The sequence below is a fragment of the Elephantulus edwardii genome, unplaced genomic scaffold (genome assembly GCF_000299155.1).
Source record: "Elephantulus edwardii isolate Elephantulus edwardi_28Jun2011 unplaced genomic scaffold, EleEdw1.0 scaffold00055, whole genome shotgun sequence".
In the NCBI taxonomy this organism is placed as follows: Eukaryota; Metazoa; Chordata; class Mammalia; order Macroscelidea; family Macroscelididae; genus Elephantulus; species Elephantulus edwardii.
Window position 1 is genome coordinate 16,951,892 of NW_006399805.1, and position 14,574 is coordinate 16,966,465.

The window sequence follows — 14,574 nt, forward strand, 5'->3', positions numbered from 1 at the left end:
CAAATATAGATCTCTTCCAGTCAGTTGGCCAAGTGGTTGTTCTCCAGATTTTTTGGCACAACTTGGTAAGCACATCCAGGGCAACATCTGTTAGCTGAAATATGTCAATTGGTATACCATCTATTCCTGGGGACTTATTTTTTGCTATTTCCTTCAAAGCAGCTTGAACTTCTTCTTTCATCACCATAGGCTCTTGCTCATATGTTGTTTCATGAAATTCTTCTATGTCTGCCAATTCTTTCCGATACAGTGACTCAGTATATCCTTTCCATCTTCTTTTAATACTTCCTGGATCATTTAATATTCTTCCTAAAGCATTCTTAATTATAGCAACTTGGGGTTTGAATTTGTTCTTCAGTTCCTTGAGCTTAAGAAATGCTGAGTGAGTTCGGCCCTTTTGATTTTCTGACTCCAACTTATTGCACATTTCATTGTAATATTTTGCTTTGTCATCTCGTGCTGCCTTTTGAAATCTTCTATTCAACCCTTTAGTATCTTGAATTCTTCCCTCTGTTCAAGCTTAAGCTGAGGAAAATTAAACCAAGTCCACAGGAACCAAAATAGGACTTCGAATCTATCCCACCTGAATTTCAGAACCAGCTCAGGAACAGGTTTGAGGCCTTGAACACTAATGAGCAAAGACCAGATGAGTTGTGGGAGGATATCAAGGGTATCATCCAGGAAGAGTGCAAACAGTCACTGCAAAGAGAAGAGGAAGAGAAGACCAAAATGGATGTCAGAAGAGACTCTGAAAATTGCACCTGATGGTATGTACAGGAAATCAGATGGATTACATCTGTGGAAGGAACTGTTGGAGAAGTTCAATATCAGCAGTAAAAACTAGGCCAGGTGCTGACTGTGGAACAGACCATCAAATGCTCATATGCAAGTTCAAATTAAAACTAAAGAAGGTTGAATCATATCCACAGGAATCAAAATGTGACCTTGAGTCTATCTCCCATGAATTTAAAAACCAACTCAGGAACAGGTTTGAGGCCTTGAACACTAATGAACCAAGACCAGATAAGCTGTGGGAAGATATCAAGAATATTGTTCATGAAGAACACAAAAAGCCATTACTAAGAAGGAAGAAGAAAAGACCAAAGTGGATGTCCGATAAGACTGAATATTGTACTAGAGCGCCTAGAAGTCAAAGCAAAGGGAAGAAATAAAGAAGTTCAGGAGCTGAATAGATTTCAAAGGGCTGCTTGGGAAGACAAGGCAAAATATTACAATGAAATGTGCAAAGAGCTGGAGTCAGAAAATCAAAAGGGCCAAACTTGATCAGCATTTCTTATGCAGAAAGAACTAAAGAATAAATTCAAGCCATGAGTTGCAATGCTTAAGGATGCTATGGGCAGAATACTGAATGATTCAAGCAGCATTAAAAGCAGATGGAAGGAGTCATTGTACCAAAAAGAGTTGACTGACACAGAAGAATTTCAAGAAACAACATCTAAGCAACAGACAATGGTGATGGAGGAGGAAATGCAGGCTGCTCTGAAGGACTTGCTAAAAAAAAAGCAAAAAAAAAAAGCCCCAGCAATTGATGGAATACCAATTGACATATTTCAGCAAACAGATGCTGCCTTGCATGTGCTCACCAAGTTGTGCCAAGAAATCTGGAGGACAACTACTTGGCCAACTGACTGGAAGAGAACCCTATTTATTCCCATTCCAAAAAAAGGTGACCTCATAGAGTGTGGAAATTATCAAACAATATCACTAATATCACACACGAGGAAAATCCTGCTGAGAATTATCCAGAAAAGACTCGAACAGCACGTTGACAGAGAACTACCAGAAATACAGGCTGGGTTTAGAAGAGGTCGTGGCACTAAGGACTTTATTGCCAATGTCAGATGGATCTTGGCAAAAAGCAGAGTACCAGAATAATGTCTATGTTTCATTGACTATACAAAAGCATTTGACTGTGTGCATCACAATAAATTGTGGCTAACCTTGAGGAAAATGGGAATCTCAGAACACTTGATCAGGCTTATATGAAACCTCTACTTGGACCAAGAAGCAGTCTTCAGAACAGAGCAAGGAAGCACTGCATAGCTCAAAATCAGGAGTGTGTCAGGGATGCATCCTTGTCCCTGTACCTTTTCAATTTGTATGCAGAACAGATCACTCGGGAAGCAGTGCTTTATAAAGAAGAGTATGGTATCAAGATTGGAGGAAGACGCATCAACAACCTATGATATGCAGATGGCACAACCTTGCTTGCTGAAACTGAAGACCACCTGAAGCACTGGCTGCAAAAGGTCAAGAACTGTAGTCTTCAGTATGGATTGAAGCTCAACATCAAGAAGACAAAGATTCTCACCACTGAGCCAACTGGCGGCACCATAATAGATGGAGAAGAGATTGAGGTTGTTAACAATTACAGCTTGGTCGGCTCCACAATCAACACTCTTAACACCAGCAGTCAGGAAATTAAAAGATGAATTGCATTGGGAAAATCTGCTTTCATGGACCTCTCCAGAGTGCTGAGGAGCAATGGCATCAGTCTAGAGACAAAGGTGCACCTAATTCAGACCATGGTGTTCACAATTACTTGTTATGTTTCAGAGAGTTGGACAATGACTAAGAATGACAGAGTAGATGCCTTCGAGTTGTGGCGCTGGAGAAGTGACTGCCAAGAAAACAAACAGGTCTCTCTTGGGGGGGGGTAGGATTTTGAAGCTCCACCTCACTCACTTTGGGTATGCAGCCAGGAGAGATCGGTCCTTGGAGACGGACATCATGCTTGGAAAAAGGTGGACAATGCAGGAGAGGAAGACTCCAGATGAGACGGATTGATTCAGTGACTAGGGCGATGAGAGGTGGTGCGTTAGAATTAGTGAGATTGGCTCAGGACAGGGAAGGATTCAGAACAGCTGTACATAGCGTTACTATGCATCACAGGAGACTCAGTGGCACATAACAGCAGTAATATAGTATGACAGTTTTGGAAGCAGGAGTGGCATCCACTTCCTAAACAACATGCCTCCAGAAACTCAATGAACATTGATAAATGTCGATAGTTGTAGAGGGGCTTCAGGCCTATTTTTCATAGGGTCACTATGAGTTATGCTCAACTTGAAGGCAATCAAGAACCCTCAGACATCAGATGGAATCAGCTTCACGCTAAGGCTCTTAACCATAGGCACCAACAATTCTCCCATCGCTTCTGACCCAGCAAGGAGCAGAGAAACCACCTGATGTTCTTTGGAAGTACGCAGTTTTCCCCCCAGACTTGCCTATCTTCATGAAAATTTGCTTCTATTTCCCAAAACTGCTTCTATTACACATAAACATGTCTATATTCTGAAACAGTGACCCTGTGTGTTCTGGTCTTCCTTCCAAATGCCAGTGTAACCTCATGACATCAAGGTTTCCTGGTTCTCCCACTTGACCTTCTCAGGAACAGCCACCTGGGTCACAGGTGACCATGTGCAGAAGCCTGGTTCTGAGGAAGCTGACCAGGCTGCCGCCCCTGGGGTGCGATCAGAAGCAGCAGCAACAAAGTGAAGGCCCAAAGAACACAAACCATCACACCTGGTGCCGGTTAGATTTTATTTTAACAGGGTGTTTTGTGTTCATTTGCCTTTCAAAATATCAGTTATATCATATTAGAAGTGTAAACAGGTACAAAATATACAGTACAAAGAAACAATTTTCTTAACTAGTCTATTGCCTAATAAAGTATGCTGAGGCTGCAGAATGAATGAAATTCCTGGTCTCTCCAAGGTATCCATTTCAGGTAAGAGGACCAGTGGCTGCTTTAACAAAACAAGAACAGATATTCATGTGGTCACGAGGTCTGGGTGCGTGTCTCCCTTCACCCAGAGACTGTTGGACACAGGTACAAGCAGGACCTCCCCTCACCTCTGGAAAGTCCTTGTGGACAACCAGCTCCCCCACACACCGAGGTGTTATGTCCAGAAATCTGAAGACTTCACCTGCGTGAGTTAGGTGTGGGGCCCCTCTGAGGGCAGCGCCTAAACCCTTCTCCCTCAGACATGCTCAGGAAGGGCCTTTTCAAACCATGGTTCATCACCTCCTGGCAGCTACCCTGTACCCAGTGAGGGGCAGAGATGCATTCTCTTCGAACAATTTATTTCTTCCTCGACACAAGTCACACCCGTTCTGCCTGCTACAGCCAGGGAGGTGCAAAGGAGAGCCATGGGGATCAGAACATATGACACAAAGGGCCCAAACAGGCCCTGGCTGGTGTGGACGAGCCTTATCTGGGCTCTGTCAGGGACAGGGGATGCTGGGCCCACGCACGCCCCGGCTGCAGAACCCCATCTCCAGACCTGACAGCACGTTTGAGGCCAGATGGGAGGCAGGGCAACAGGCCAGGCTCCACTCAGAGGAGAGATGTTGGGAGTCTCCCGTCTGCTGAGTGGACCCAGCTGCCCACACTTCCTGACACAGCCCACTGCTGGCCCAGTGTGGCCCCTGGTTCTGACCAGTCACCTGCTAATGAGCCCAATGCGTTACTCACTGGGAGACCAGGTGAGGCCCCTGTAGACACAAAGACATGCTTCAAAAACCAAAGTATGCTGCGAAATTTAAACCGGTGCTACTACTATTTTCCAGCCATTTCTTCAAGAATTAAGTAATCAAAGTTCCATAATTAAATTATGTAAAATGGTGCTGCGCTCAGTTCCAGATCAGAGCTCTGCTTTGCTTCCAGAAGCCATCCTGCAGGGCGGTTTCTCTCCTCGTTGGCATCTCTGCCTCCACTGGCCACACAAGGGCCATCCTTTCCAGACCGTGGTTATCTGTGGGGCCCCCGCAGCTGGCTGGGGTGTCACAGACTACTCCCATCGGTGGGCCCCAGGACACCGAGGCCACACGTCCAGTCTGTTACCAGGTCAGTGACAGTGCTGGGGCCCTTGGAGCCAGGGCTCTTGAAGGGGTCCAGGGGTGCGGCTGGCAGGGGCGGGGGCGGCTGGCCTCGCACAGGGCCCTTGGCCCCCGTGTGGTTCCGCTGGTGTTTGCGCAGGTGGTCCTTGCGGATGAAGCTCTTGCCGCACACCGTACAGGCGAAGGGCCGCACGCCCGTGTGCGTCCGGTAGTGGTCGATGAGCTTGGAGCGCTCGGTGAACCGCTTCTCGCACTCCGTGCAGGGGAAGGGCCGCTCGCCAGTGTGCAGCATGCGGTGTCGGATGAGGTGCGCGGGGCGCGTGAAGCAGCGACCGCACTCCCCACACCGCAATGCGCTTGCGTCCCCTCGTGAGCCACTGGCCGCTGAACCTGTGCTGTTTGCCGCGGTGCCCACCGTGCCGCTGCCCGCTCCTGCCCCTTCCGGCAGCCCACAGCTGCGCTGGTGGGCCGCCAGGCTGACCTGCAGCTGGAAAGTCTTCCCACATGTGGAGCAGGTGAAAGGCCTGCCCCCAGGAGGGGTGGCCGGGTGCTTCTTCAGCCCTTGCTTGTGGCCAAAGCCCTTTGTCCAGCCTTGATACTTACAGCGCTCACTGAAGGGCCTGGGGACCTGGCTGGGGTCCAGGACAGCCTCCCCACTCTCCGGGGATGGGTAGGGGAGCCCCTCGGGCCCTGCCCGTGGGTTCAGGCCCACAGAAGGTTTGCACCTGAAGTTCCAGCCCCACCGGACCCCACCGAAGAGCCAGTCTCCAGCTGGGGCCTCCTCCTGGGCCACCGCAGGGCTGAGCTCTCGGACGTCACGCTCTGGCCGACTGGGCTCCCGCAGGCCCAGCACCGGGTCCTGGCTGGGGAATGAGCCAGCCTGGCTCTCCCAGGCGCCCTCCTGTACTGGGCTGGGGAAGAACCTTGTGGCCTGGTTGGGTCCAAACAGGGTGCCATGGGCTTCCAGGTCAGTAGGGTGCACGGGTGTGGGTACCACCTCCTCTTCCTGGACCTCTGTTTTTATCACGATTTTTACATCTGCTGAGAAAGACAGAAAAGCCAAGTATTGTCTGTCCCTTCCACACCCACCAAACCCACCACCTTCGGGACCGTCAACCTGGCACTATTAGCACAAGTGGCAGTGAAATCTGCACTTCAGGTCCTGTGAACCCTGGCTGTTAGGGTTTCTTGTGAATCCACTCTAGTTCTGGCCTGGGACTCAAGACTACCATGCTGTTCTGCCCAGCTGTGGGCTTGGGGAACCCCACCCCACTCCTCTGTGGTGCCTGTGCAGAGGGCCCCTCCTTGTTGGGCCTGCAGCAAGCCCATGGCACTAAAGCATGTGCTCTATCCTAAAGAAATGGATTTGAATTTCACACCCTGATATTGTTTTCAGGGATCCAGACATTTTAAGGTAGAGTCTGATTGTAATGGCCAAGGACATTCCATGTGAAAGTAACCTTTCAAGTAGGACAGGGGAGCCTAGAACACTCAGCTAGTGTCATGTCCACTCTGGCCTCTGGACCTGTTGTCAGCAGTGATAGCTGGCTAAAGATTGGTTCCGTTTTCCACACATGAGGAGCTAACTATGTGAGGTTGGTGCATGCTCTCAAGCAATCAGGCTCAGATAGACTGATTACCATGTCAGAGGAGACAAAGAACAGGTGCAGAGTCGGCTGGCTGACAGATCTGGACAGGTCACCAGGGAAAGGGACAGTGCCTGGGGCAGCTCCCTGAGTCCTAAGTACCTTCTGTGGAGGCTGCGGTGCTGAGCTTCAGAGCCCCGTCCGAGCAGGCAGAGGAGGGGTGGTGGGGAGGGAGGTCTGTCTGCCATGAGGTGGGTGGGATGGTGGTGAAGCTGGAATGGACACCTGAAAGGAAGAGACCAGTTTGTGGGTTTGGTGAAAGGAGGGGGACAGCAGAAGAGAGGCAAGCTCTGAGATGGCCTGCAGACCACCAGATGGGCAGGCCTCCCCTGGACCCAGCTCCCTTCACTCTTTTCTCTGGAGCACTAGGAGCCCAAATAGGAGGATTCGTCACGTGGGCAGGTTGTGGCATGCTGGGCATGGGTCAGGATGTGGACCTCATGGTGGACAGATGCTCGGAATGAGTGCCCACGACATATTTGCCCACAACATGCTGGGCGCGGGTCAGGATGTGGACCTCACGGTGGACAGATGCTCAAAGGGAGTGCCCACGACACAGCTGGGAGCAGGTAAGGATGTGGAATTCATGGTAGAATGATGCCCAAGACACACTGGGCAAGGGTCAGGATGTGGACCTCACAGTGGGCAGATGCTCAGAGTGCCCAGGACACTGCCAGTGCTCCATTGTCCACCTGCCTTTGCCATTCCCATGCTCCTGGTCCTGGTCACTCACCAGGGGTGGTATCAGTGGAGAGGTCTCCTGCTCCGGAATCAAGCTGGCTCAGCCCCCAGGGCTCTTCTCCGATGTCTGGCTGCCCAGTTGCCCAGGCCTCCACTCCCAGAGTCTGTTGCTCCTGGAGTTGGAGTTCACTCTCCTGCTTGATCTGCATTAGGAGGTCTGGGGCAGGGACTGGGGCACCAGAGCCTGGGAAAGAGAGTGTGTGTGAACAAGCAGAGTATGTCTCGAGGTCGCAGGAACAACGCGACAGGAATCCACATCAGCAAGAAATGGGCACAGCTGCCTCCCAGGGAGTCAGACTGCAGAAGGGCTTGGCAGAAAGAGAAGACAGTAGTAGCAAGTGCGGACCGCCGGCCTTGTGGGCAAAGCCTGAGGATCGGTGGTCCTGGGAACATGACCAGATGAAGGGAGTGAACATGTGTGTGCCGAGGCTGAACTCTGCTTGTTGGAGTTGACAGGCTACCAGTGACAAGCCCCTTCTCCCCATCTAAACACAAGTGTCCTGACAGAAGTGAACCCAAGTCCTAGTCACATGTTTAAGTGAGCTCAAAACTAGATTCCAGATATTGGCCCTTCCTGGTAACATGCCCAAAGCATGCCAGCGGCAGTCTCACTGTGCGCTGACCACTGGTCAACAGTCCATCACAGGCTGCAGGACAGGTCAAACACTATGTCACCACGGCTCCTCCTGCGATTTTTGTAATTTAAAGGAGGAACTGAAGATACATACACTTAGACAACATTTGCATGAAATGAAGTAAGGGTAAATATGAAGACTGAGATGTGACTTCATTCAACAGCTAGGTTTTCAGGACATAATGCTGAGAAAATAACTTCCAACTTAGAATAGAATTTTATATCATAATCTCATTTATTTGTTAAGAATCTAAATGAAATCTGTATCAATCAAATCTAGCAAAGTATTTTTTAAAAAGACAAGGTAATATATTAAGAACATGTTGAGTTTGTCCCAAGAACTCGAGGATAAGTTTCCATCACAGTTTCACAATTCACAAAGCTAGCAGAACTTAGGGGGGGGGGGGAAATTAACAAATGAATGGAGGAAAAGATAAATCCTCTCAACAGACGCAGAGGCAGCATCCAGAGCTCTCATTTCAAGTCTACAGTGAGTTAGTTATGCAGACACTGCTTTCAGACTGCTGAGTTGATGCAAATGCCATGAAAGTGTAAAAACATTTGTATTTCAGGGAGCTCTGGTGGCCTAGTAGCAGGAAGCTGCACTGCAACCCCAGAGGTGCATGGTTCAAATCCATCAGATGTTCTGCTGGAGAAGGAGGGACAATCTCCCCCTGTACCAGTCAGATCCATTAAGATGGTACACACAGAAATAACAGTAATAAAAATTTGTATTTCTAAAACATGGATGACCCATAAATAAAGGAAAGAAAACAGGCTGTGAGAAAGCCTAGCAGTACTGGAGATCATCTGCCTTCAGTGCCTTGACGTCTCCAGGAGCCTCGTGGTCACGGAATGTGCCCAGCTGGGTGGAGGAGCGAGAAGCCTGGGCTTCAGCAGGGGTGGGTGGATTGAAGGCTCTGCTCTCCCTGGAAGGAGCAATTGGTGGAGTCGAACCACTGACCTGTCCATTAACATCAGAGCACACAAGGCATGCACCTGACCATCAGAGCTCAACAGAGGGTGGTGGTAGTACGTGCGGTCAAGTCTGAACTGACTCATAACTGACTTAGCAGAGTTTTAGGGGCTGTAGATTCATGAGAAGAGACTGCCCATCTGACTAGATAAGGCAAGTGTTCACAGGTGTCATTGAGTTCAGTACATACCACAGCGTACCAATGGACAACAGAGTTGAACCCTGTCCTATCCTGCGGCCATGCTCACAATATCTGACAGCACAAGTGTCAGCCACTGTGTTGATCAGTCCATCCGGCTCAGAGTCATCTTCTCTTCTCCTGTCCCTCCACCTTTACAAGCAGGATGTTCCTCTCCAAGAAATACCCTCTCCTAACAACGTGCTCAAGGTATTCAAGATGAAACTGTCATCTCTGCCTCCAAGGAGTACTCTGGCTATACTCTAAGATATTATCTGCTCTTTTAGCAGTCCATGGGAGGTTCAGAACTATTTTCCAACACAATTCAAAGGCATCGAGTTTTGTAATCCTTAGTCAATGTCCAGCTCTCAGAGGCATAGCAGGTGACTTAAAAGACCATGGCCTGAATCAAGGACACCTAAGGCCTCAAACTGACACCATCACTCCTTAGTAATCTGGAGAGGTCCCTGACTGCAGACTTTCCCAATGTAGTACATCTCCTGATCTCCTGTCTGCTAGAGTAAAGTATACTGATTGTGGATCCAAGTAAGATGAAGTCATTGACAACTTCAAACTTTTGTTTCTCACAGAGTTGATTAGTAGTAGTCTCTAAATATATTAGACTTTATATTCCACATGTTACAATTTCTATACCAAAGTCTTTATGTACTAGACATAAAGGGGGAGGTTTCTCACTTTATATGAGGTGGCCAATTTTCTCATTGATTTGGTGACTGGTTTGTGAGCTCGTCAATCATATGAAAGCTGTGTTAAACGCTGTCCTCATGAAAGTGTAAATATGCCCCAAGGCTGGAGTCTTGGTCCAGTGGTTCCTGCCATGTTGGGCTCTTCCTAGAAGACCTTACTTGCTATTTCCTCTCCTTCAGTATGAAGCCAAAGCCAGAGTCTCCTGCAGGACAGGGCCCCACTTTTGCTTCTGTCTTAAATTTGATCCCTTGGAAATGTTGCCTCTTTGGGTCCTAGAGCTGTCAGTCCAGCCATTTCTGCTTGACTATTTCAAAGAGTAACCCAAGAAGACAAAGCAAAGTATGATGATGAAATCTACAAAGACTTGGAGTTAGAAAACTAAAAGGGAAGAGCATGCTCAGCATTTTTCACACTGAGACAAAGGAAGAAAACTTCAAGTTGCAGAGTGAAAAATATTAAGGACAAATCTTAATTGAATGGTGCAGGAAGTATCAAAAAAAGATGCAAAGGATATACAGAGTCACTACATAAAAAATGACTGGTTAATAAGATTATAAAAAAGATTCAAATATAACTTTGGAATAAAAAATGAAATAAAACATTAAATCAGTGGGTATGAAAAGCAGAATCATACAATGGGAAGAAATGGTGAACTAAGCAGAAGAGAGATCAGGATAAATCACTCAAAACTCAGCAGAGAGTTTTGATAAGGACGCTGGAAGAGGCCCCCACACACGGCTGAAAGAAGTTCCAGAAGAGACAAAGGATGGAGTAAGAAACAGCATTGTGAATCTACACAAATGGATGGAAAAAATCAGTGATTAAACCAGGATAGAGAAAAGAAGTTCATGCCAAGGCACAGAGGAGTAAAGCTGCAGATAACCAAAGACAGATCCACAGGAGAACAGAGAGAAAAGACAAATTACTTGCAGAGGGACAGCAATTACTTAGCACCCTCATTATAGCAATCACAGAAGTCAAAATCAAGGGGCCTATTATCTTCAAAGAGAAGATAGCAACCTAGAATCACATCTTTAAATTCAGGGACAGAACAGAGATTTCCAGATACATATGAACTCATATACAAACACAAACTGAGAATTCACTGCCAACAAACCCTCAGAAAAAGAGTTAGGACATGTGGCAAAGAATGACTTATGCTCCATAACTACTTCTGCTGTGCTACGTCACTGAGTGGGAACCAACCCATAGGTGACCCTCCAGAGGGTTTTCAGAGGCTCTCACTTGGCCAGGAGAAAACTGCCCATCTTTCTCCTGTGGAGCTGTTGATGGATTCAAACTGTGTCCCTTTGGATTGGCAGCTTGACTCCTTAATCCTAGGCACCCTAACTTGTTAACTACTGTTGTTGTTATGTACTATTGAGTCAGAACTAATACATATAGCTGACTCTCCAGTGGGTTTTCAGAGGCTGTAAACTGCCTAGGAGATGGTCTATCTTCTCCAAGTGCAGCAGCTGGTGGATTAGAACCACGCGTCTTCAGGTTGGCAGCACAGCTCTGAACCAGTAGGCCACCAGAGCTCCTGTAACTACTACTTGTTGTGTGCTCTCAAGTTAGAACTGACTCACAGTTGACCCCTTAATGGGTTTTCAGAGGCAGTAAACTGTATAGAAGGATTTCTCCCCAGAGAAAAGCTGGTGGATTCAAACCATGTGCCTTTGGAATTGCAGCTCAGGGTCTTATCACGAGGCCACCAGTGCTCCCCCCATAGCTACCAGTAGGCCTGAATGAAGATTGCTTCTTGGTTGAGGACACAAGGCTGACTTTGTGCAAAACTGTGGATAAAATCAAATTTGGTCTCTGATGTCCTCTTCTCTCTGGTGTTCCCCTCACTCATCTTTTTCCTAGAAGAGCCTGTTTGCTGTCCATTCTCATGCTAGAAACTATTAGTTGCTAGAGAGCTAGCTGAACAAACGTCAGTTCTAACTCAACTATACAGATGTTCAGACTCACACAATCCTATGTGGCACGCTCCGTGGCTCTAAGAAGCAGCCCACACGCCCTGGCCTCTTGTTTCCGCCTGTTAGTTGCCTGCCCTCCTCCCAGCCCCTCACCTGGACTAGGATCCACAGGAACATCTGGAATCTTGGGGCCAGGGCGACGCCAGCTGCACGGTTCTTTGCCTTGTTCAATCTGGGAGAGTACCTCAGGCTTGGAGATAGCATAGTCTGAGAGAAGACAGAAAGGTCAGCAGCTGCAACATTCAATTCAGAGCTGAGGACAGGAAGCCTGGGATGTTGGCCAAAACCCAAGAATGACCCAAAAGCAAAACTTGGTTAGTATAGAGCAGTAGATATGTATCACCGTCAGGGGACAAGTCTGGAGACACTGCCGGCTGCCGTAAGAAGGTAGTGGCCAGTGGGCAGAGGCTGTTGCTAAAGTCCTACAATGCACAGGACAACCCCAATATCCAAGGAGTATCTAGGTTACTAATCCTGTGGTTGAAAAAAATACTGGTGAAATCTCTATAGCAAGAAACAATATTTTTCTATAAACTGAAATATGGCCTCATGCCTACACCAGCCTCTTTCCTCACCAAGCATGCATTGTGACCTAGGGCCACATATAGAAAGCAGCATGAGAACTGGCCCAGGAACAAACAGTGCAGGCTCTTCCTGGACAATATCCAGTGAGCAGGGCAGGAGCCCCTGGTATGAGGAGGCAAAGCCCTGGATGAAGAAGACATGTGTGCTAGTAACTAGTCTGCCATGTTACCCACTGGTAGGTGGGGAGTCGCGTTAAGCCACACATTGTCTGTCTAACTGCTCTGAATGCTCTAAAGAAGAAAATGAACGAATTAGGCAGGGAAATGACAGCAGCAGGAGCCGTCTCCAGCCAATTCTCAATAACAAGAACTTCCACGCTTTGGGGGGGCACACCGATTTCACCCACTGGTGGAGGGAGCTCAGAACCTGGCCATCCGGCTCCTTTTTGGTAGAGGTAGAGAGAACTGTGGCCATGGTCCAAGTTCCCAGTATTTACAGGTCCCTAAGAGGAGAAACCAGCAAGCAGAGTCCACCTCGGACACCAAATTCTACTTTGCAGGAGTGAGCATCGACCTTACCCAGGGAGACCAGCGTCTCGTAGTTGCCCCTCATCACGTGCTTGTACAGCTCCTTCTGCCACTCGTCCAACTTCCCCCACTCCTGCTCAGAAAAATACACGGCCACGTCATCGAAGGTCACGGGCACCTGGAACACAAGTGCCACATGCGCTCGCACACACACTCCCAGCTCCACACTCCCCCACCCCAGGGTGCCCATGCTGACCTTGGGCACCTCGCCCTTGCTGCCCGGGGGCAGCCGCAGGATCCAGAAGTTCCTGTTGCGGAGCAGGTTCTCCATGTTCTCCAGCCGCCGCTGCAGCAGCCCGTACTCCTGCAGCAGCGTCCCCAGCACGGCCCACTTGCCCTCCAGCTGGTTGCCGAACTCCACGGCCGTCTTCTCACAGTCGGCCAGCTTCTTCTCAGCCATCCCTGTCCGGCCTTCGAGGGAAAGCAACCTCGCAGCTTGAGATTCAATCTTCCTCTCCATAGCCTGGATGGTGGCTGCCATTGTCCACGGAGAAATCTTTCAGAAACAAAGATGCCATCAGCATTGTTCATCACCGTGTTCCAGAATGCCCAATTCCCTAGGCATGGAGTGCTGGCTGGGACAGAGATTCCTATATTTCTGCCACAGCCCCACAAGATGAGGTCCCCTCCTTCGGGGACCTCATCTACCACCCGAGGAGCACTCCTGCTCCTCCAGTCTCAGTGCACATGCCAATCTCAGCACCAGCCTGGGGTTGGTTCCATCACGTTCTCAGTGCTGTGAGCCCTTGGAAGGTGGTACTGCATTCCACCACGGCTCAGTGCCCATGCAGCTGTTGTAAGGGACTGTGGCTTAGCTCAGCTGGAACATCTTAGTGGAGAAACACTACAGTAGACTTCATAAAGCCCAGAAGGCACCTCTCTAATGGTCACACGGTATCTACCCGCTGACAGTGACGTGGCAGGAACCAGCTGTGCACTGGCACAGCACAATCAAACAGTGCAGCTCAATTATGTTTTTCCAAGTCTACCACATCCCTTTTAAACAAACCTAAAAACCTAACAGCAAATTCCCCATCCTCCAGAAGAATTTTATTTTGTTCCCTAAAAGTGTCATTCCCACAATGTCAGCTTTTTGCACCTGCAGCCAGGATCAAGGTGACATCCAGAGTCTGCTTATGGAGTGAGGCTTGTACATGTGCCGAAGTCCTCAGAGATGTGGCATTCCCCGAGGCAGAGCCATCCTTACTACGGGGGATGCTTGGCACACAGTGACAGATGGTTAGGTGGGGAACTGACAATGTCCCACATTTAAAGGCTGGGCCTTGAGACTGGCGATTCTCTCTGTCAATGGTTAAGGATCTAGGACCCCTTATACAACCCTGTAAATTATGCCTGCACAAATCATGGTGACTACAGATAAAACAGAAAGTGACTGAAGCTGGCCATCTATATCTGTGGATTCAACCAACCACAAATGAAAAAAACTTGATGGAAGGAAAAAGGCAATGAAGTGGTAGAAAGAATCCTCCACAGGCTTGAGAGTAAAATGCAACTCACATGGCATCTCTGTGCACCACTTAATTAAAAGATGACGTAAGAGTTCAGGGGAGCAGAGGCATTCTATTTGGGAGGCACTTGAGCATCTTCGACTCTTGGTACCCTGGAACTGTGGATGCTGAGCGATGACCAAACTAGCAAGTAGTACAAATCATCCAGAGAGTTACTGGTGGGCATCTCTGGAGGTAGCAATGAAATGCGCTTGAGCGAGGACAT

At 48.5% G+C, this 14,574-nt stretch overlaps 1 protein-coding gene across 1 annotated transcript in view; it reads right to left on the reverse strand.

Annotated features, from left to right (window-relative positions):
- ZNF746 (zinc finger protein 746) overlaps positions 1–14,574 on the reverse strand; it is a 50,970-nt gene extending 36,396 nt beyond the window's left edge. Inside the window, exons 1-7 of the mRNA XM_006887281.1 lie at positions 14,461–14,574; positions 13,037–13,336; positions 12,832–12,913; positions 11,822–11,935; positions 7,243–7,434; positions 6,612–6,734; positions 4,819–5,901 (exon numbers count right to left, since the gene is read on the reverse strand). Of these exons, the coding sequence (XP_006887343.1) occupies positions 4,819–5,901; positions 6,612–6,734; positions 7,243–7,434; positions 11,822–11,935; positions 12,832–12,913; positions 13,037–13,336; positions 14,461–14,574 (2,008 nt within the window). The remainder of the gene's footprint in view (positions 1–4,818; positions 5,902–6,611; positions 6,735–7,242; positions 7,435–11,821; positions 11,936–12,831; positions 12,914–13,036; positions 13,337–14,460) is intronic.